This window comes from Rhineura floridana, chromosome 3 (genome assembly GCF_030035675.1).
Source record: "Rhineura floridana isolate rRhiFlo1 chromosome 3, rRhiFlo1.hap2, whole genome shotgun sequence".
Lineage (NCBI taxonomy): Eukaryota > Metazoa > Chordata > Lepidosauria > Squamata > Rhineuridae > Rhineura > Rhineura floridana.
In genome coordinates this window covers 201296201-201318751 of record NC_084482.1, presented here as the reverse complement: position 1 = coordinate 201318751, position 22551 = coordinate 201296201, and the positions used below count along the sequence as shown (strand labels likewise).

General features: G+C 44.9%; 1 protein-coding gene across 4 annotated transcripts in view; it reads right to left on the bottom strand.

The window, feature by feature from the left end:
- Positions 1 to 21863, bottom strand: part of LOC133381080 (zinc finger protein with KRAB and SCAN domains 1-like) — a 29552-nt gene extending 7689 nt beyond the window's left edge. Inside the window, exons 1-4 of one of the 4 annotated variants that reach the window (XM_061619587.1) lie at positions 21356 to 21460; positions 19411 to 20167; positions 13060 to 13186; positions 5916 to 8379 (exon numbers count right to left, since the gene is read on the bottom strand). In XM_061619587.1, coding sequence (XP_061475571.1) covers positions 7649 to 8379; positions 13060 to 13186; positions 19411 to 20130 — 1578 coding nt within the window. In that variant the 5' untranslated portion in view covers positions 20131 to 20167; positions 21356 to 21460 and the 3' untranslated portion in view covers positions 5916 to 7648. Of the gene's footprint in view, positions 1 to 5915; positions 8380 to 13059; positions 13187 to 19410; positions 20168 to 21355; positions 21461 to 21637 lie in introns of those variants that run through there. The other 3 variants (XM_061619588.1, XM_061619586.1, XM_061619585.1) reach the window with 3 other exon arrangements.
- Positions 21864 to 22551: the final 688 nt, after the last annotated feature.

Sequence of the window (22551 nt, the reverse complement as noted above, 5' to 3'; positions counted from 1 at the left end):
AAGCACAGACAGGAGAGGACAGATGCATCTACAGAAGAGAGATGAAATGAAACACCCCATGATTGAAACATGCAAACGTCTCTCTCTCCCAGCCCCCTGCCCCGCATCATCCTCAGGGAGGAAGAGTATGTGGAAATTCTTCACCTTCCTCAGTTGGAAGGGGATTGGCCTGATCCCCCTCGCTCACCATCCCCTCTCCCTACAAAGATGTTAGCATTGGAGTTGTATGCTGGCAGAAGCTGAACTGTAACAGGATCCCTTCTGAATGAACACACTTTACCCTGGATATAATCACACTGAGACTCTGGGTTCAGGAAAACAATAAAGTTTATGTTTATTGTAAGAAATACATACAGGATAGTAAAGGTGCTAGTTCTAGCTAAGAGCCCCGTGCTCTTCAACATTTTTATTAACGACTTGGATGAGAAGGTACGGAGCGTGCTTATCAAATTTGCAGATGATACAAAATTGGGGGGCACAGCTAATACCATGGAAGACAGAAACAAAATTCAAAGGAACCTTGATAGGCTGAAGCATTGGGCTGAAGACAACAGAATGAAATTCAACAGGGATAAATGCTTAGTTCTACACTTGGGAAAAAGAAACCAAATGCACAGTTATAAGATGGGGGATACTTGGCTCAGCAATACGACATGTGAGACGGATCTTGGAATTGTCATTGATCACAATCTGAATATGAGCCAACAGTGCGATGTGGCTGCAAAAAAGGCAAATGCTATCTTAGGCTGCATTAACAGAAGTATAGTTTCCAAATCGTGTGATGTATTAGTTCCCCTCTTTTCAGCACTGGTAAGGCCTCATCTTGAGTATTGCGTCCAGTTCTGGTTTCCGCACTTCAAGAAGGATGCAGACAAACTGGAACACGTTCAGAGGAGGGCAACAAGGATGATCAGGGGACTGGAAGCAAAACCTTATGAGGAGAGAGTGAAAGAACTGGGCATGTTTAGCCTGGAGAAGAGAAGACTGAGGGGAGATATGATAGCACTCTTCAAGCACATGAAAGGTTGTCACATAGAGGAGGGCCGGGATCTCTTCTCGATCGTCCCAGAGTGCAGGACACGGAATAATGGGCTCAAGTTGCAGGAAGCCAGATTTTGACTGGACATCAGGAAAAACTTCCTAACTGTTAGAGTCATGCGACAATGGAACCAATTACTAGAGAGGTAGTGGGCTCTCCGACACTGGAGGCATTCAAGAGGCAGCTGGACAGCCATCTGTCGGGAATGCTTTGATTTGAATTCCTGCATTGAGCAGGGGGTTGGACTTGATGGCCTTATAGGCTCCTTCCAACTCTACTATTCTATGATTCTATGATAAGGTGGAGATGCAACAAGGCATGCTAGTTCCTGCATCTCAAGAGATCCAAAAGGTCTCCTCTCCAAGTGAGGAGTGGAAGAGAAAGAGGGTGTAGAAAGTGAGGCCAGCAACCCTGCTAGGCCACATTCACACCATACAATGATTCCACTTTAAACCATCAGGGCTTCCCCCCAAAGAATCCTGGGAATGTGTAGTTTGAGAAGGGTGCTGAGAGTTGTTAGAAAACTTCTATTCCCCTCACAGGGCTGCAATTCCCTCAGTGGTTTAACAGTCATAAGAACGTAAGAAGAGCCTGCTGGATCAGGCCAGTGGCCCATCTAGTCCAGCATCCTGTTCTCACAGTGGCCAACCAGGTGCCTGGGGGAAGCCCGCAAGCAGGACCCGAGTGCAAGAACACTCTCCCTTCTGAGGCTTCCGGCAACTGGTTTTCAGAAGCATGCTGCCTCTGACTAGGGTGGCAGAGCACAGCCATCATGGCTAGTAGCCATTGATAGCCCTGTCCTCCATGAATTTGTCTAATCTTCTTTTAAAGCCATCCAAGCTGGTGGCCATTACTGCATCTTGTGGGAGCAAATTCCATAGTTTGACTATGCGCTGAGTAAAGAAGTACTTCCTTTTGTCTGTCCTGAATCTTCCAACATTCAGCTTCTTTGAATGTCCACGAGTTCTAGTATTATGAGAGAGGGAGAAGAACTTTTCTCTATCCACTTTCTCAATGCCATGCATAATTTTATACACTTCTATCATGTCTCCTCTGACCCGCCTTTTCTCTAAACTAAAAAGCCCCAACTGCTGCAACCTTTCCTCGTAAGGGAGTCGCTCCATCCCCAGGAAACTCTGGGAATTATTATTATTATTATTATTATTATAGTTTATTTATACCCCACCTTATGGCCAAAAGCCCCTCAAGGCGGCTTACAAGAAAAACACAAGCATAAAATATATCAATAAAACAAGGGTTTACAAAAATTAAGTAACAAATAACATTATTTTAAAAACAGCAATTACAACTTCCAGTGAAAATACAGGGAAAATACATCTCTGTGAGGAGAACAGGGGGTGTCCTAACAACTCTCAGCACCCTTCACAAACTACAGTTCTCGGGATTCTTTGGGGGAAGCCATGACCGTTTAAAATGGAATAATAGTGGAATAAATGTATGGCGTGTATGTATGGTGTAAATGTGGTCTCAGTCTAGCACTGGCAGGAGGATCTGTATCAGTTAGAAGGGAAAGGATGGTCTAGGAAGCATGGAGGTTCCTCTCTCTGTCTACCCTTTCCCATGCAGACGCAGACGCTTTCACTGCAAGCTGAACTGTACTTCCAACACAAGATGGGTCAAAGGTGAGTGAGGGTCACATTAAGTCAGCAGCCATGTCCCAAGCTGTGAGCCTTCTTCTGTATGGACCTCCCCACGTGCTCTGATCATCATCTGAGGCCCTGCTGCAGATCCCTGGACATCGTGAGGCATGCTTGGCAGTGAATCGGGACAAGTGCCTCTTCTGTAATGGCACCAATCTTGTGGAACACCTTTTAAGAACACAAAAGGCCCACCTAGTCTAGCATCCTCTTATCACAGTGGCCAACCAGGTGCCCCAATGGTAAGCATGCAAGCAGGACTTGAGCACAACAGCACTATTATTTATTACATTTATATCCCACCCTTTCCGCAGTAGGAGTCCAGGGCGGCACTACCTTCCCCACTTGTGATTCCCAGCAACTGGTGATCACATCTCTCTCTGTCCTCCCTCCAGGTAAGCAAGAAGCATTATCAGAGTTCAAAGACACATCCCAGCCAGGCAAGTTCAGGTGCAAATCCATACGGGTAACAGGTGTGGCTCAGGACAGTGTGTGCCTTGGGAAAGTCCCAAAAGCCAAGATAAAGTCAGACTGGTGGGCCACATTTGGCTCCCAGGGCCTGAGATTCCCCCATCCCTGCCCTGGAGTGTGACCTGGCCAAAGGCTATTATGTATTATGACTGAACCTTTTTTTTAATATTGATTTTATATTGTTATGAGAATCTGACATCATCCGTTGGTTAGATAGTTTACTAAGTGACCTACACGTTTGTAAATAAATGAGTAAGTAAATTGGCTAGTTCTTTTAATGCTTCAGAGAAGGCTGTCATCAACAGAAATGTGTTTAGCATTTTTATTTGATTATTATTATTTGACAAAACTATTTTTCAGGTACTATGTTGAGGCTTTGCCTCTTCTCTTGGATCCTTTGGGGCTGACCTTTTTTCACTTCTGTGATTGGGTGCACCAATGGCATCACCAACATTTCCCTTGTTCTTCTTTTTGGGTTGTTCATTCAAGGTTTCTTCCTTTTAAAGTAGAGTGGGAAGAGCAGAAATGGAGGGAGAAATGACAAACGAGTGACACAGTTCACCAACCTTTTTGGGCCAGTGGACACATTTGGAATGTTGAGGCAGTGCCCTTGGCACTAGTCACAAAATGGCTGCCATGAGGGAGTGACATAACACAAAAAGGCTTCCTTGGAGACATAACATAGCACAAAATGGCTGCCATATCTGACAGAGCAGAAAGAGGAGGACCACAAATGGTAAGGCAACTACATCAGCCACTGCTGTGCTGGCTCACAGGGATAACCTCTTTGCCCCTCTCCTCTGTTCAGAACAGAAGGGAGGGTGACTGTCCAATTCTGGCATCCAGTAACATGTGGGCATGTTTAAGGGGGCAGTTTCAATGTGGGAGATGCTGAGCCAGTCCAAACAGGAACTGAGCAGGAAGAACAAACAGTCTCTTGTGTATTGGGGATTTTTGAGGGGGATATTTACCGAGAAATTTTGTGGGCACCATAGGAGGTACGGCGGGCACCACATTGATGACCCCTAATATATGATAAATTTGGTCTGGCAATAGAGGCAGGGGTAAACAGAAGACATATATGTATCTATTTCAATGAGCATAAATATTGGCATAATTATAGTAGGGCAGAAGAGGGCATACTTCAGCAGACAGGCGCGCACACGCACACACCTAGAACCCTGAGATCTGCAAAAGACATGCCCTTGGAATGAAAGAATCCTGAGCTCAGGGATTTGTTTCAAGTACCAGACATGAATGGAGTTCAAAGTCCTTCTACACAAAAAACCACTCCTGGTTACTCCAAGCATTCTTCATTTCAGGAATATAACTAAGGGTGGAGACTGGGAAGCAGTTATTTTGTTCCTCCCGTTGTTAAACAATTAACAATGCATAATGTGCTGCTAGGTTGCTTGTGTGTGTGCAAAACGATGACCAGCATATAACACCTGGGTTGCGGGATTTGCACTGGCTGCCTGTCTGCTACTGGGCAAAGGTCAAGGTGTTGGTACTAACACATAAGGCCCTATAACCTCATGACCAGGTTGCTGGAGAGACTGCCTTATCTCTTACATACCCAGTAAAGTAACTCAGAGCTTGGCAAAGTTACTTTTGTTGAACTACAACTCCCATCAGCCCCAGCCAGCATGGCCACTGGATTGGACTGATGGGAGTTGTAGTTCAAAAAAGTAACTTTGCCAAGCTCTGAGGTAACTGCAGCCTAGAGGAGAGTTTCTTTTCCATGCCCCAAAACATCAGAAGCCCTCTCTCTCCACACCAATTTGGAGCCAGGCTTTCCATATAGTTGCCCCTGTTAAATGCAAGAGCATCCCTGTCGAGATATGACAGGCACACGCTACCTGTATTGTCCGGAAACAACTGAAGATGTTTTTGTTTCCACAAGCTTTTCCGGCTGGATGAAAAGTTCTCTGCTTTATGTAACGCTTAGGAGTTCATTCTGTATTTTTTTTAAACCTATTTTCAGTTTGCTTTTGTACTGTTTTTAAAACTATTTCAGCTGTTTTGACAATTCATCTAAATCTCCTTGAGACATACATACAAAAGGTGATTCATAAATAAACAGGAGTCAGAAATGCTTGCTGACCTGCCCACCCCAAAAGTGAAGTATAGGGATTAGGGGGAGGGTGCAGTGTGCTTCATGGGAAATTGTCCACAAAACCTTCTCCCACAGTCAATCTATTAGGGCACATCCACATTGTACATTTAAAGTACACGGCTTCCCCAAAAGAATCCTGGGAAGTGTATTTTGTTAAGGGTGCTAGAACTTGTAGCTCTCTGAGGAGTAAAGTACAGTTCCCAGGATTCTTTGAGGAAAGTCTTGACTATTTTGTTGTTATAATATATGCCTTCAAATCGATAAAGTTGTATAAGTGTGCTTTAAATGTATGGTGTGGCTGTGACCTTAGTCTTTCTGGGATGCAAGAGACCTTTGCTTGCTGTTGTTGTAACAGACGTTAAAACAGCTAGTAACATAAGAGCATAAGAGCCTGCTGGATCAGGCCAGTGGCCCATCTAGTCCAGCATCCTGTTCTCACAGTGGCCAACCAGATGCCCATATAGGGAGCCTGCAAGTGGGACCTGACTGAGTGCTCTTACACTCTCCCCTCCTAGTTTCTGGCAATTGGTATTCCGAAGCAGACTGCCTCTGTCTAGAGTACTTTATACACTTTCATATAAGGAAGCTCTCCTTACGGCAAGATTTGGATGGTGCTGGTGAGTCATTCTGATTCCTTTTAAAGGCTGGCTTTATTTTTTTACTGATTGGTACAATTCTCAGATTGTTTCTCTGTCAAAAATACCATGAGACATACAAATGCACATAATGCAAAACACTGAAACAGCAGCTCTTTAAAAGACGTGTGTGTGGGGGGGTACCTTTTGCCTTCCTGATAAGACCTTAATAAGAGCCCTGCTGGATCTGGAAAAAAGGTCTATCTAGCCAGGCACTGAGCTTCCCACAGAGGCGATCAGATGCCTCTGGGAAGCCCACAAGCAGTGTAAGAGAGCCCTTTTCTTGTTTTGTACCTCCCCCAGCAACCTGAATTCAGAGGTACACTTCCTGCAGACATGGGGGTTCCATTTTATTGTCATGGCTAATGGCTGACTTGACTAACCCCCAGTGGATTTTTTATTTATTTTGGTTTTGGTTTTTGTGGGTGGTGTAAAAATGAGGTGCTGGTACTCATATCTTGATTAAAGTGCTGTGGGTGCCAGGACAAAATAGTTTATTTATTTATTATTTGATTTATATCCCACCCTTCCTCCTGGCAGGAGCCCAGGGCGGCAAACAGTTGCTATAGGGAGTAAAAAAAGAGACGTACTGGTAAGTACCATCATGAGAAAAGCCCACTGCTGTCCCCTCTTCAAAGCAATCTATTGTAGGTCTCACCCACACCTTCTATTTAGACCATTAATGATTGTTTGATAGTCTCCAAACCATCTGTGTGTTATTTGGGTTTTTGTAATTTTTTAAAAGTTTTACTTCACTTATTTACATATATTTCATTTATATTTTTTTTAAATGAGGTTGTAATGATATTATCTGTTTTTATCTGATGATTCAGTGGTCTATTGACTGTAATAAAAATCTGATTGATTGACTGTCTGTTTGAAGCACTCTTCTACCACTTTAACAGCCATGGCTTCCCCAGCAAAAGAATCCCCAGGAACTGTAGTTTGTTGGGGGTGCTGAGAATTGTTAGGAGACCCCTCACAGAGCTACAGTTCCCAGCACCCTTAACATACTACAGTTCCCAGGATACCTTGGGGGAAGCCATGACTGTTAATGCAGTAGAAGAGTGCTTTAAATGGACGGTGTGAATGTGAAGCTATTCTGTACGAGGGCTTTAAGAACATGTTCTATGACAGGAGTGGGCAATCTGTGACCCTAGGCCATGTCCCGTGGACTAATATCAAAAGCACTCCGCAAGCAATCCATTCAAGCCCCTGGCAAGAGCAATTCCCCCAGCAGCCCACGCAGGTCAAAGATGGAGACAGGAGCTTTGGCCTTGCGCACCATCTGACCCCCAACAAGTTATGCCCGAAGGAATACGTCAACAGAAAAGAAAAGCTCCTTGCCCCTATTCTATAAGAACAAGTTTGCCAAGGCTAGTGGGATTAGAGCATTTGTTGTTGTTAACAATTTCACTGAGAGCAATTTCTGTTGAACAGTTAAGACAGACTCATCTCCCATCAAAGCTTCAGCCTTCCTGACCTGGGGAAATAGACATGGGAGTTGTAGTCCAAAACACTTGGAGGGCACCAGGTGCTTAGGGCAGCATACAGTGTTCTGCCATTGCCCATTTTATCCTCACAGCAACCCTGCAAGGTAGGCTAGGCTGAGTGCGACAAGACCAAGGTCGCCCCAGTTTGAAATTCCAACCATTAAAACTACCCAGGCTATCAGTATTATCAAGGCTTCCATTATGAACATGGTTGTGGATGATGTAGTGTGCCTATATTATCTTTTTTGAAGTCCAACATTAGTAGTGAAGCCTTCCCCATAGTCAGAGCATTCCAATGGTTTCTCTCTTGCATGGGTTCCTTTGTGCGTAATGAGGGAGTCTTTCCGACAGAAGCTTTTCCCACAGACGGCGCATTTGTAGGGTTTCTCTCCCGAGTGGATCCTCTCGTGTCTTATGAGTTGCTGTCTCCGGCTGAAACTTTTCCCACAGTCCCTACACTCATGGGGTTTCTCTCCCATGTGGATTCTCTTGTGTGTGGTAAGGTTTCCTTTCTGGGTGAAGCTTTTCCCACATTCAGAGCATTTATGCGGCTTCTCGCCTGTGTGGATTCTCTCGTGTATAACCAGGTGGGCACTGTTGTTGCATATTTTCCCACAGTAGGCGCATTCATACATTTTCTGTATTTTCTTAGGAAGGTCAATGCTCAAAGAACAGCTTTTTCTGTAGTCAGTGCCTGACTTTTTCCTCTTAAGGTTCAAAAGTCCCTCTTGTGGGGGACTTCCGTTGAAATCTTTGCCGTGCTTCTCACAAAGAAAAGCTTGGCCTTGCATTTCCTCTGGCAGGTTTGAGGGGCAAATCTCTGTTCCCTGCGGACTTCGAGACATCTCCTCCACCTTAGGACTCTGGGGTAACACACTTTTGGCTCTCGCCAATAACATCCCACTGACTTTCTCAGGTCTTTGCGAGCCAAAGTTCTCCTCATTCATCCAAATGTGCCCATCAGCTTCTGGAACAGAGAATTATGACACGAGTCATACACCCCACAGTGGAGTGAAAGGGGAACAGGAAGTAGTCATGCCCCCAGACTGGAGAAGCCAGGGGGTGGCTGCACCTGTGACCAATCAGATATTGCTAGACTTCCAACTCCCATCATTCCTGACCAGTGGCCATGTTGCCTGGGGCTAGCTAGGAGACTAGTATCAACTGGAGGGCCACAGGAACCTTACCCCTTATCTAAGCAGCAAATTGAGTGAAGTAGACCAACAAGGAATTAATGCAAAAAAATGGGATAAAGGAATGTGGCAAACACCTGTTATAGACACAATTTATACTGCTAGATTAAGGGAGAGAAGCCCATGGCTTCTCCAAATGTTGCTGATCTGGCCTCCAGGTGCCTCTCCCTGTTCTAAGCTTCTACAGTTTTCATGCCACAGTTGAGCCTACAATCTAAGCTAGTGGTGGGGAACTTGTGGGCCTCCCAGTGTTGCTGGATTCCAACTTCCATCAGCCCTGGCCAGCATGGCCAATGGTCAGGAATAACGAGAGTCACGGTCCAAAACATCTGGAGGGCCAAACAAACCTCAACCCTGTGCTAGGTTAATAAAACAAAATTGTTAGGGAAGCTTACATGGTATATAGAACTGCAGCAGGCAAAGTCTTCCAGAAATCTTCCCTGCTAGGTGGGCATAGGGATCCTCCGGAGGTGTTCTCAACTCTTGCAACTCTTCCAAGAATGATGTAGATACAAATATCTACTAGCCTAACCTGCCTTCCTATATTTATGTCCTCTCAATGGGGAAGAAGTGTTAATCACATTTGGAAGAAAATGCTCAAAAACCTAATTTTGGTACTTTCTGGTTAGTACATTATGAGAAAATGGTTAAGAGGGCCATTGCTTCCAAAGTTATAAGGACACTTGGTCTCCTAACAGTGATTCAAATCATCCTGTGTTATGGGAACCTTGTCCGTGATTTTACTGTTTCCAGGTTGTTGGGGAACACTGGTGGATTTCCTCCCCCCCATCTCTGGGTTCAGAGGCCTTTTCCACAAGATGGCTGAATGCTGGCTCAAGCTTTTTTTCCCCATCAGGCTGAGGAAGGGCGACAAGATCAGTTAACCTTCTTGTAACTCCTTGTAACGGTTGAGCTTTCCTCACGCACCGAGAATCTTCTTGTAGGGGCTGGTTGGAAGATGGCAGGAGATTTGGGCACTGATTTCTGGGTGTTTGATAGCCATGTAGATTGCTGGATGAGCTTATTTCATTATCTCTCTTCCCCCTCCCCCCATATTTTGTTGTTTCAAATACTTAAATCTCTTCCTTCCCCCACCCCCTGAACTTAACAACCACATATTAGAATAAAAATACAAGACAGACAAAACAAGTTGAACGCAGGTGAAGAACTTGCGGTCCTCCAGATGTTGCTGGACTCCCATCATTCCTGCTGGCTGATGGGAGCTGGAGTCAATCATCCCAGACTAGGGATGTCAGAGAATTCAGACAAAATTTGACAAGGAAGCAGAAATTCCTGCAGTTCGCATGTTCACCTGTGGTCAGGAACGGAAAACTGCCAAGTGAATACGATCAGTATACATCCATATAATTGTGGGTGGGTTATGTCTGCAAATGATACATAATCAGTTACTTTTTTAAGTTGTTTTGATGTTTCCTTGACATGGAAATGAATGAATGTAAGACCTACTGCTGCAGGGGTGAGATTGTGCTGGGACCATCAGGGGCAAGTTTTTCCACCTGCCTTGCCCCCTCACCCCTGCTGCTCTTAGTGACGTTTTTCTGGGGACTGTCCTTTACCAGGAAGATGAGTGCTTTTGGTTGTTAGCTGTTGTTGCTTTTTAGAAATGCTAGGATTTTGTTGGCTTGAATTTTTGTAAATTGTATTGTTTTTATTTGTATTTTGTATCTGTGTTTTTCTATCTGTGTGTAAGCCACCTTGGGGGGCCTTTTTGGCCAAAAGGAAGCCTAGAGATAAACCATAACATGACATGATAACACATTCATACCATACATTTATTCCACTGTTATTCCACTTTAAATGGAGGATCTTGAACTGACAACTCATCTTATAATGGCTGCCCATATGACAATTGGAGGTCTGGCTAATGAAAGCATGGGATCTAGCCCACACGGTAAGATGCACAAATATAATTAGAGTCAGAGAAGTTAGGAACATAACTGCCTTATACTGAGTTAGACTATTGGTCCATCTAGCTAAGTATTGTCTACACTGACTGGCAGCGCCTCTTCCGGGTTTCAGGCTTGGGACGTTCCCACCTGTACCTGGAGATGCAGGGGTTTGAACCTGGGATCTCCTGCATGCAAAACAGATGCTCTACCACTGAGCTATGGCCCCTTCCCTAAAGGAAGGGCCAGAGCAGTAAATCATGCAGAGATGCAACAGCTCACTGGAGCCGCTTCCTATTATGACTGAATAGATCATAACAACATAGGAAGCTGCATTATATTGAGACCATCTAGCTCAGTATTGTCTATACCGACTGGCAGTGGCTCTCCATAGTCTCAGACTGGAAGACTTTCCCAGGGATTGAACCTTGGACCTTCTGATTCTCTAACACTGAGCTATGGCCCTTCCCCTGAGATAGGCAACAAGTTAATAAATTCACTGGGATCAGAGATTTGTTTTATATTGGAATGATAAAATGCAGAATGCAGTAAATCCATACACAATGCCAGGTAAGAGATAGATTGAGCCAACGGTTGTCAAATATGGGGGGGGGGACCCTCACAGTAATTACGGGAATGTAATCACCACCACTAGCCAGATAGGTACCTCTGAACTTATGAGCAAGGTGAAAACTTAAGGGCAAGGTATAAATGCTGTAAATAAATAATAGTAATAAATAAATGGAGAAGGTAAGGGAATCCATATTGTCCCTAATGCAGCAGAATGATCCACTGAATGGCCCTGCAGAGATGGGACAAAAACACCAGAGCAGTGTCTCGTAGAGTTGCGGCGGGCATCCTGAGTGCGTGCTTAGGACTCACGGGAATGTTTATTATTATTTTCCCCTCAGAGCAGACTAGCAGTCACAGGAACACAGGAATCAGACCATCTAGCTCAGACCATCTGGCAGAGGCCCTGCAGGGTTTCAGACAGGGAGTCTCTCCCAACCCTAACTGGGGATGCTGTGGATTGAACCAGGGGCATTCCGCAGGCAAAGCAGATGTTCTCTGCTGCTGAACTGCAGCCTTTTCCCTGGCCCAATTCTTTCTTGCTGCTTACATGGGCTTCTCTGGGATTCGAACCCAAGTCTACCTGAAGCAAGAACAGTATCTCTAGACCAACAAGACTGGTAGAAATCATTCTTGTCTGCCACGGAGAGGGATGGGCAATGATGTCAATCTCAGGTTCGCTCACTTTCGCATTTCTCCGTTCTTAAGCTCCGCTCTCCATTTCCACATCAGTTTTGGAATTTGAGAGCAAAATTCCTCTGCTGTACATGTCTGTGCGCTATTCTACCTAATACACACGTTTGCAAAGCAATTTTACCTAATATAAATGCATTTTGTATGTTATGTTCACTGTTATTTGTACTTACAGGCACACTTTATCCTAGTATATGCATTTCAGTACACACAACATGGCTGAAAACTGCACTGCAAAATTCACAGAAGTGCAAATTTGGAAAGATGGCTGTGCTTCAGTTTGTGTATTGCTTCAGAAAGTGCGAATCAGGCACACTCCCCTTTAAATGCGAATTGAATCAAACATCCCCCCTATTCCTAGCCCCACAGGCCTGAGAATTACTGCCCTGGGAATTTGTTGAAAGCCAGGGTGAAATGAAATGAAAATCTCTCAAGCTGGCCTCCTTCGGAGCAGAGGAAGAAAACAAAGGCAGGGCTATTCCATCAAGAGATCAGCTACCTGTGACCCACCCTCACCAGTCATCTAGCAAGGGCCATTTCATTAGGCTTCCAGAAACTGTTTCCATTCTAGCTGGTCATTAAAAGAACTGTAACTACACAAACAAGGCCACATGACACAGAATAATGGGTTCAAGTTATAGGAAGCCGGATTTTGACTGAACATGAGGAAAAACGTCCTAACTGTTAGAGCGGTACGACAATTAAACCAATTCCCTACAGAGGTGGTGGGCTCTCCAAGACTGGAGGCCTTCGAGAGGCAGCTGGACAGCCACATATCGGGTATGCTTTAAGTTGGATTCCTGTGTTAAGCAGGGGGTTGGACTCGATGGCCTTATAGGCCCCTTCCAACTCTACGATTCTATGATACTGATACTCTGTGTATGTGTTTTCCCCCATCCCTTCTTCCTTTGTGACATGTATTTTTTTAATTTATATTATTTTGATGGATTTATTATACTTTTATTGTATCTTTCTTTTGCATGAATTTGCTGTTTGCTGCTTTGGGGGGCAAATCATATAAATAATAAGAAAATTATTTATATACTGCTTTCTGTGATGTTTTAAGGCTTACATTACACATCACCATGACATTTTTTGAATGAGTTAGTGGTTAAGAAATACTCCTAGAAATAACATAACTCGCCTTTTAGACAATAAGTCTGCAAACATGGACCATCTTATTATTGACCTTTGTCAGCTGTTCTGGAACCATTTCCCCCCCTGACTGAAGAATAGGGTTTATTTAAAGACTTTAAATAAATAAAATAATGAATGAGCCCTTACCCAGCAAGCTGGCCTCCCCATCCTCCTCCTGCTTGATCTCCATGGGGAGCGGCAACTGCAGAGTGCCCAATGGATCCAGCTCCGACTTGGGAGAATTAATGGCCGCCTCTTCCAGAAGCCCTGGCACCTGGAACAAGAGATTAAAATAGCCACTCAAGTGTGTGAGCTGTCATTCTCTTCGGCAGTAGAAGGACAGCATGGACTGGGTTACTCCACTTCTAGGAAGCAGGGACAGACAAATGAAAAAGGTAAAGACTTATAATCAATAAAGCTTTAACACACCAGTCCCCTGAGAAGGAAACCCAGATTGGCAGACAGTGATGAGATGGGCTGCCAAGGCCTCTGAAAGGTTCTGTGGTGCCACTGCCCTGAAGCTTGGGCAGCCATTTCCTTTGAGGGCAAGCGTTTTCCCCTTTTGCTTGCCTTTTTCTACAACAGAGCTCGAATTGTAAGGGAAAAGATGGGACAACGAGGGACCCTAGCTAATCATCCGTAGCTACTGGGGGTTTTTTCCCAGAAGGCTACAAAAGAAGTAAAATTTCCAGAAATTTTGAAGCCATGGAAAAAAAACATTTCCCCCCAGTTTTTTTCAGGAAAAAACAGAAATTTTCAGAAAAATGGAAAAAATGCAATATTAGCCCTTTTCACACATTGAAAGTCACTTTGTTACTTCAGGAACATCAAATGTAATTATGTACAAGTTGGCTTGGCATAAAATGATCACATTTGGTATAGTAAAAGTACATTTTATTCAAACAATTATTACAAGCTGAATTTACTTTTTAAATTTTTTACTTTTTTTTGTAACAAATGGCTGTACAAGATCCTGAACCGTAAGGAACCTCTTTCATTTTGCCAGTTTATGAGGAGCAGGTAAAAAACAATTTAAAAAAAACAGAAGAAACCATCAACATTAATAACAAAGAAAATTATTTATGTCTCCGCTAGTTCACGGTGTCAAGCAGACATAAAGCATCCATTCCCATAAAAAGAACTGAGAAAAGATTCAGTGAAACATTTTATTCATCACACTAAAATAAAACTTTCCATAATCCATTTTTTCTTCATTTTTTCAAAAAAACCAAAAAAGCCTGACACTGATTTTATGATTTTAAGCCCTCTACGTTAAATTTTACCCTTGTAGTCCCCTTTAGTACTACTCCCTATATATATGTATATGTGTTTGTGTGTGTGTGTGTATATATTGTATTTTATGTAATTTAATTTATTTTAATGTTTTTGTGATTTTATTGTTTACAATTTTATTATGTACTTGTTTGATTTTATTTTTGTAAGCTGCCCTGAGTGCCCTATTATAGAATAGAAGGGTGGGATAGAAATATTTTAAACAAAAATAAAATAAAGTCTTTTGGGGAAAACCAGTTTTTTCCCAAACTTTTCTGGCTTTTTTCCGGGCCTTCACATCTCTATGCTGGACTAGATGGGCCACTGGCTGATCTAGCATTGTTCTCAGGCAGGGGCCATTCCCAGTGCTATCTAGAGATCCTGGGGATTGAACCTGGGACCGTCTGAATGCAAAGCAGATGCTCTACCACTGAACTATAGCCCTTTCCCCCCAAAGGCTCCCTTTAATGGTTGGGCACCCTCTCTCCTCCCCACCTCCCTGGTAACACGAGGTCTGGAGTCCTAACAAGGGAGATTTTCATTCCTCTGCCACGGCTGCAAGATCCGGATTTGACAAGCTTCCAATGGGTTGACTTACATGCCTTTCTTTGGAGACCGTGTCACTGATCTGATGGGTCAGATTATGGTAAACCAACCTGCCAGATTCACACACAAAATTAAAGAGATATTGTGTATATATCTATCTATATGTACACACTCAAACAAGGGGGAAACAATCCAATGCAGACATCCCCAGATAACCTGCAGCTTTGCCTTTCTACATGAAACCCCTCCATGAGTTACTTGCATGAAGGAATAAAACAAGGTTGGGAACCCCAGACCCAGGGGCCAACTGTAGCCCTCCAGGCTCCTCTGGCTGGGCTTCAAGATTCTCCCCAGGCCACCCCCCTCACTGGCCTTGCTTCACCCCCTCCTTGAGTGTTTTTGCCTGGCTGGAATATGTCACTGAACTCCAATCATGCTTCTTACTTGCTTGGATGGAGGACGGAGAGGGGTGTGTGAGTGTGTGTACAGACTAGCCTACTGCACAGTGATAAAATTTACATTTGTTGATCCACCCACTTTTGCCCCTGTGCCTTCCCACCACTGGGATGCAGGCCCTGGAAGGTTGCCCAGAATGCCCAGAAAGTTCAGCCCTCAGGTTGAAAACTGTAACCCTGGGATTGAGTTCACAAAGGCTGCACTTCTGTGAGGTGCTGGCACTCATACCTTTAAAAAGGTGCTATGGGTTCCAGCACAAAATGCTTGCCATGGGCAGCCAGAAAAGAGGTGCCAGCGCTTTGCACCAGTGAGTTCCACGCGCAGGACCAGCCAGACAGGCCCAGCTTTGCAGTCTCAATGCGTGGATGAGACGATGGTGTCGGGTGGAAGGGTTTAGATTTGTTAGGCACTGGGGAACATTTTGGGACAAGCCGGGCCTGTACAAAAGGGACGGGCTCCACTTGAACCAGAATGGAACCAGACTGCTGGCACTTAAAATTAAAAAGGTAGCAGAGCAGCTTTTAAACTGACTGAGGGGGGAAACCCGACAGGAGCTGAGAAAGGTCCGGTTCGGAATAAACCTTCCCCCTGGGATAAAAACCAAAGAAATGATGAAATTTTAAAAGGGGCAGGCCTAGAAGTAGGCATTGTGAGAGCAGGGGCACAGGATATAAATTCGGAAGAGCAAAATTACCACAGGCCAAACCACAAGTGCCAAAGACACTTGAAGAGAGACACTGCTTACAAGTGCCTGTACGCTAATGCTAGGAGCCTCCGAACCAAGATGGGAGAACTGGAGCGAGGGACAGCATTGATATAGTGAGCATAACGGAGACCTGGTGGAATGGAGAAAACCAGTGGGATACGGTTATCCCTGGATATAAACTATATCGGAAGGACAGGGAAGGACGTATTGGTGGCGGAGTCGCTCTATACGTGAAAGAAGGCATTGAATCCAGCAAGCTCGAAACCCCAAAAGAGGCAGACTCCTCCACAGAATCGTTGTGGGTGGTGATACCATGCCCCAGGAGGGACTTAATACTGGGAACGATCTATCGTCCCCCTGATCAAAATGCTCAGGGAGACCTTGAGATGAGATATGAAATTGAGGAAGCATCCAAACTAGGAAATGTGGTAATAATGGGTGACTTCAACTACCCGGACATAGACTGGCCGCATATGTGTTCCAGTCATGACAAAGAAGCAAAGTTTCTAGATATTCTAAATGACTATTCCCTAGACCAGTTGGTCATGGAACCGACCAGAGGGACGGCAACCCTGGACTTAATCCTCAGTGGGGACCGGGACCTGGTGCGAGATGTAAGTGTTGTTGAACCGATTGGGAGCAGTGACCACAGTGCTATTAAATTAAACATACATGTAACTGGCCAATTGCCAAGAAAATCCAACACGGTCACATTTGACTTCAAAAGAGGAAACTTCACAAAAATGAGGGGATTGGTAAAAAGAAAGCTGAAAAACAAAGTCCAGAGGCTCACATCACTCGAAAATGCTTGGAAGTTGTTTAAAAACACTATATTAGAAGCTCAACTGGAGTGCATACCGCAGATCAGAAAAGGTACCGCCAGGGCCAAGAAGATGCCAGCATGGTTAACGAGCAAAGTCAAGGAAGCTCTTAGAGGCAAAAAGTCTTCCTTCAGAAAATGGAAGTCTTGTCCGAATGAAGAAAATAAAAAAGAACACAAACTCTGGCAAAAGAAATGCAAGAAGACAATAAGGGATGCTAAAAAAGAATTTGAGGAGCACATTGCTAAGAACATAAAAACCAACAACAAAAAATTCTATAAATACATTCAAAGCAGGAGACCATCTAGGGAGGCGATTGGACCCTTGGATGATAAGGGAGTCAAAGGTGTCCTAAAGAACGATAAGGAGATTGCAGAGAAGCTAAATGAATTCTTTGCATCTGTCTTCACAGTGGAAGATATAGGGCAGATCCCTGAACCTGAACTAACATTTGCAGGAAGGGATTCTGAGGAACTGAGACAAATAGTGGTAACGAGAGAGGAAGTTCTAGGCTTAATGGACAATATAAAAACTGACAAATCACCGGGCCCGGATGGCATCCACCCAAGAGTTCTCAAAGAACTCAAATGTGAAATTGCTGATCTGCTAACTAAAATATGTAACTTGTCCCTCGGGTCCTCCTTCGTGACTGAGGACTGGAAAGTGGCAAATGTAACGCCAATATTCAGAAAGGGATCCAGAGGGGATCCCGGAAATTACAGGCCAGTTAGCTTAACTTCTGTCCCTGGAAAACTGGTAGAAAGTATTATTAAAGCTAGATTAACTAAGCACATAGAAGAACAAGCCTTGCTGAAGCAGAGCCAGCATGGCTTCTGCAAGGGAAAGTCCTGTCTCAGTAACCTATTAGAATTCTTGGAGAGTGTCAACAAGCATATAGATAGAGGTGATCCAGTGGACATAGTGTACTTAGACTTTCAAAAAGCGTTTGACAAGGTACCTCACCAAAGACTTCTGAGGAAGCTTAGCAGTCATGGAATAAGAGGAGAGGTCCTCTTGTGGATAAGGAATTGGTTAAGAAGCAGAAAACAGAGAGTAGGAATCAACGGACAGTTCTCCCAATGGAGGGCTGTAGAAAGTGGAGTCCCTCAAGGATCGGTATTGGGACCTGTACTTTTCAACTTGTTCATTAACGACCTAGAATTAGGAGTGAGCAGTGAAGTGGCCAAGTTTGCTGACGACACTAAATTGTTCAGGGTTGTTAAAACAAAAAGGGATTGTGAAGAGCTCCAAAAAGATCTCTCCAAACTGAGTGAATGGGTGGAAAAATGGCAAATGCAATTCAATATAAACAAGTGTAAAATTATGCATATTGGAGCAAAAAATCTGAATTTCACATATACGCTCATGGGGTCTGAACTGGCGGTGACCGACCAGGAGAGAGACCTCGGGGTTGTAGTGGACAGCACGATGAAAATGTCGATCCAGTGTGCGGCAGGTGTGAAAAAGGCAAATTCCATGCTAGCGATAATTAGGAAAGGTATTGAAAATAAAACAGCCGATATCATAATGCCGTTGTATAAATCTATGGTGCGGCTGCATTTGGAATACTGTGTACAGTTCTGGTCGCCTCATCTCAAAAAGGATATTCTAGAGTTGGAAAAGGTTCAGAAGAGGGCAACCAGAATGATCAAGGGGATGGAGCGACTCCCTTACGAGGAAAGGTTGCAGCATTTGGGGCTTTTTAGTTTAGAGAAAAGGCGGGTCAGAGGAGACATGATAGAAGTGTATAAAATTATGCATGGCATTGAGAAATGGATAGAGAAAAGTTCTTCTCCCTCTCTCATAATACTAGAACTCGTGGACATTCAAAGAAGCTGAATGTTGGAAGATTCAGGACAGACAAAAGGAAGTACTTCTTTACTCAGCGCATAGTTAAACTATGGAATTTGCTCTCACAAGACGCAGTAATGGCCACCAGCTTGGATGGCTTTAAAAGAAGATTAGACAAATTCATGGAGGACAGGGCTATCAATGGCTACTAGCCGTGATGGCTGTGCTGTGCCACCCTAGTCAGAGGCAGCATGCTTCTGAAAACCAGTTGCCGGAAGCCTCAGGAGGGGAGAGTGTTCTTGCACTCGGGTCCTGCTTGTGGGCTTCCCCCAGGCACCTGGTTGGCCACTGTGAGAACAGGATGCTGGACTAGATGGGCCACTGGCCTGATCCAGCAGGCTCTTCTTATGTTCTTATGAGTACCGTCACAAAAAAACCCACTGATTATTATTGTTGTTGTGAACTTCATTTAACAGTCAGCGTATACTATTTTAAAGAGTCTCAAAGTGACTCGACAAAATACAATACATAAAAAAACATTTACAGCCAGAATAAATGTAAAACAATAGCAGTACTAAATCCAGAAAATGCTCTTCCAGCAATATGTGAATAAGGACCAGGTCCAACCCATTGCATAAATAGGGGCAGGAGAAGCCACATGATGTCAGGGTACACCTCAGGAACAGGGAACCTGTAGCCCTCCAGCTGTTGCTGGGCCACAACTCATATAATTTCTGACCGTTGGCCACATTAGATGGAGCTCATGGGAACTGACGTCCAAGAAGACCTGGAGGGCACTATCTCCCCATCCGGCCTTTACCCCTCCATGAGAATAAGGCATAAAGGGGTCTATCTGAGATGGATGAATGGAACTTCTGACAATTTCTCCACATAGACTATTCTCACCTTTTGTTCCAGCCCCTCAGTCTGTTGCAGCCTCAGCAAGAAATCCTCTGCCAGGGCCACCACTTGGCCACAGGTTTCCGGGCCGCGTTCCCTGACCCAGCTCTGCATCTCTGCTGGCAGAATGGTCAGGAACTGCTCCAGGATCACCAGCTCCAGGATCTGCTCCTTGGTGTGTCTCTGTGGCGCCAGCCACTGGTGGCAAAGCTCCTGGAGTTGGCTCAAGGCCTCACGGGGGCCCTCAGCCTCCTGGTAGCCAAACTGCCGGAAGCGTCGGCAACATGACTCCGAGCTGGTGACGTCTTCCTCACGCGGAACCTCTTCTTTCACTATCACAGAAGGATCCGGCCTTTGGTAGGCCTCATGGGCTTTTCCAGAGAGGCATGGCAGGGTCTGGGCCACACGCTCTTCGGTAGGCCACTGGCTGGTATCAACGACAGCCTTGAAGGATGCCTGGAAGTCCTTTGCGTTGTCCTTTGACCAGGGTCGAGGGAGATGTGGCTTTTCCCATCCTGACTGAGGAGGGTGCATTGTCCTCAGGAACTCCTGCCACTGGGCCTCCCAGCGTTCTTGAAGGCCCAAGTCCGGTTCCTTCTTAATTTGTTGCGGGGCTACCTTGGTCAGAAGCTCCTTGACCGTCTCAACTTGTACAGCCCAAGAATCTCTTCCTCCTGCTTCCAGTCCTTCTTTGGCTTTGGGTCCTGCTGGGTCCAGCTCTTCCATTTTGTTTGGTTTTGTTTTGGAATTCCTTCTACGTTATCTAAATAAATAAACACATTGTGTGAAGAGGGGATTGCCCCTTGCCTATCCCGAATCTGCTACCCATCACTTTAGTTGGAAGAACCTGATTTTTTAGTATTATCAGCAGGGAAGAAAGCCCCCTTCCCCTATCCCTCTCAAGAATGGGGAACCTGTGGCCCTCCAGATGTTGTTGGACTTCAGCTCCCATCATTCCTAACCATCGGCCATACTGGCTGGTGCTGATCAGGGTTGAGAGTCCAGCAACATCTGGTGGGTGCCAGCTTCCCCCTTCCTATCCCACACTTTGCATAATTTTATAAGCCTCCCCCCTCCCCTCCCCTCCCCTCCCCTGCTCCTCCCACCACCTTAGTTGTCTTTTCTTCGTCTACTAAAAAGCTCCAAAACAACATCACGTCTTTCCTCGAAAGAAAGGTCCTCCCAGACAAGCAGCCAGAAAAGGGATTTTGCACTTTTGTTTTGACATTTCCTGGCCCGTTACATAGCAAACTGCTTTATATACAAAGTGAGATCCTTTGTCCATCTAGCTCAGTCTTGTCGACACTGACTGGCAGCAGCTCTCCAGAATTAGAGACAGGAGGTCCTTCTTATGTATTTATTTATTACATTTACATCCCACCTTTCCTCCAAGGAACGCAAAGTGGCATACAAACATGGTTCACTCCCTCCCGATTTTATTCTCACAACAAGAACCCTGTGAGGTAGGTTAGGCTCAGAGAAATGGTGACTGGCCCAAGGTCACCCAGTGAGCTTCATGGCCCAGTCCTGGGGATTTGAACCCTGGTCTCCCAGGTCCCAGTCTAATGCTACACCACACTGGCTCTCTGCACGCAAAGCAGATGCTCTGCCACTGAGCTACAGCCCTTCCCTGGTTTAGGCGGGAAAGGACGCCTTTGGGACCCTGCTGGGATCAATTGGAGAGACCCCCTTTGAGCTAGGGCAGGAAAAGGGAACCTGTAGCTCTCCAGATGTTGCTGGACTACAACTCCTACCATCCCTGCCCATTGGCCATACCGATGGGAGTTGGGAGTTCAGCAACATGCGGGGGGGGCACAGCTTCACCTCCACCCCTGATCTAGGCTGTATGTTTTTGGGAAGTTTGCCTATGAACTCTCTCTCATCTTCCCAGACACGCAGAACGTTGCCCTTCTTTTTGATCTCTCCCTTTCTTGAAACCCCGTTTACTCACTTCTTTTCAGCGTCTGCCTCTGCTGCAGCTGTTCCAGTTTATCGACCCCCCCAAATCCTCCCCAGTTTAGACCATGCAACAAGGTTCTTTAAAATATATATATATATATATTATCCAACCATAGAGAGCAAGGACAGGAAAAGGAAGTCCGTGAGGGCAATTTTAATAAATAAAGTAATCGGGGTCTCTCTAGGAATCACAGCTTTGTTTAACCTCTTTCATACCTCACACACAAAAACAGAGGAGGATCAGAATTTATTTTATTTATTTATGTATTGTTACCTTGATATTGCGCCTTTCCTCCAAGGAGCAAAAGGTGGCATACAAACATGCTTCTTCCTCTCCCGATTTTCTCCTCACAACAACCATGTGAGGTACAAGAGACAGTGACCGGACCAAGGTCACCCAATGAGCTTTATAGCTGAGCAGGGATTTGAACCCTGGTCTCCCAGCTCCCACTCAGACACTATCATCGCTATACTTCACTGGCTCTCACAGTGGCATAGAAGCTATACCAGCCTTCGCCAATCTGGTGCCCTCCAGATGTTTTGGACTACAACTCCCAGCAGCCCCAGCCAGCACATGGTGATGATGGCAGGGGCTGCTGGGAGTAGTAGTCCAAAACATCTAGAGGTCACCAGGTTGGCACAGGTTGTACTATACAGCTCTGTTCCATTTAGAGGTTTTATTTGTTTTATAATTGGAATGATTTTATCTGTTTTTTTAATATTGTATATTTTATTGTGATAACCCATGGTGAAGGGTGGATAAGAAATTTTATAAATTTTTATAAATAAAGAAATAGATCAGAGGTGAGGACACTGCAACCTTTGGGATGATGCTGGACTCCAAATCCCATCAGCCCCAGCCAGCACAGCCAATGGTCAAGGATGATGGGAGTTGTAGGCCAGTATCATCTAGGAGGCCACAAGCTCACCACTCATGAATCTGTCACATTCCCCCATAGTCTGTAACTATGGGTTGCATCCAACTAAGTTTTACTCATATCGCCTCTCCCGATATGAACCTACCTGTACACTACGCTCAACATCGAAGACCCTCCTCCAGGTGCCTACTCATAGGGAAGCTCGGAGGGTATCAACAAGAAAAAGGGCCTTTTCAGTGGTGGCCCCTGAATTATGGAACAATCTTCCTGATGAGGTACGCCTAGCGCCAACATTATTATCTTTTCGGCG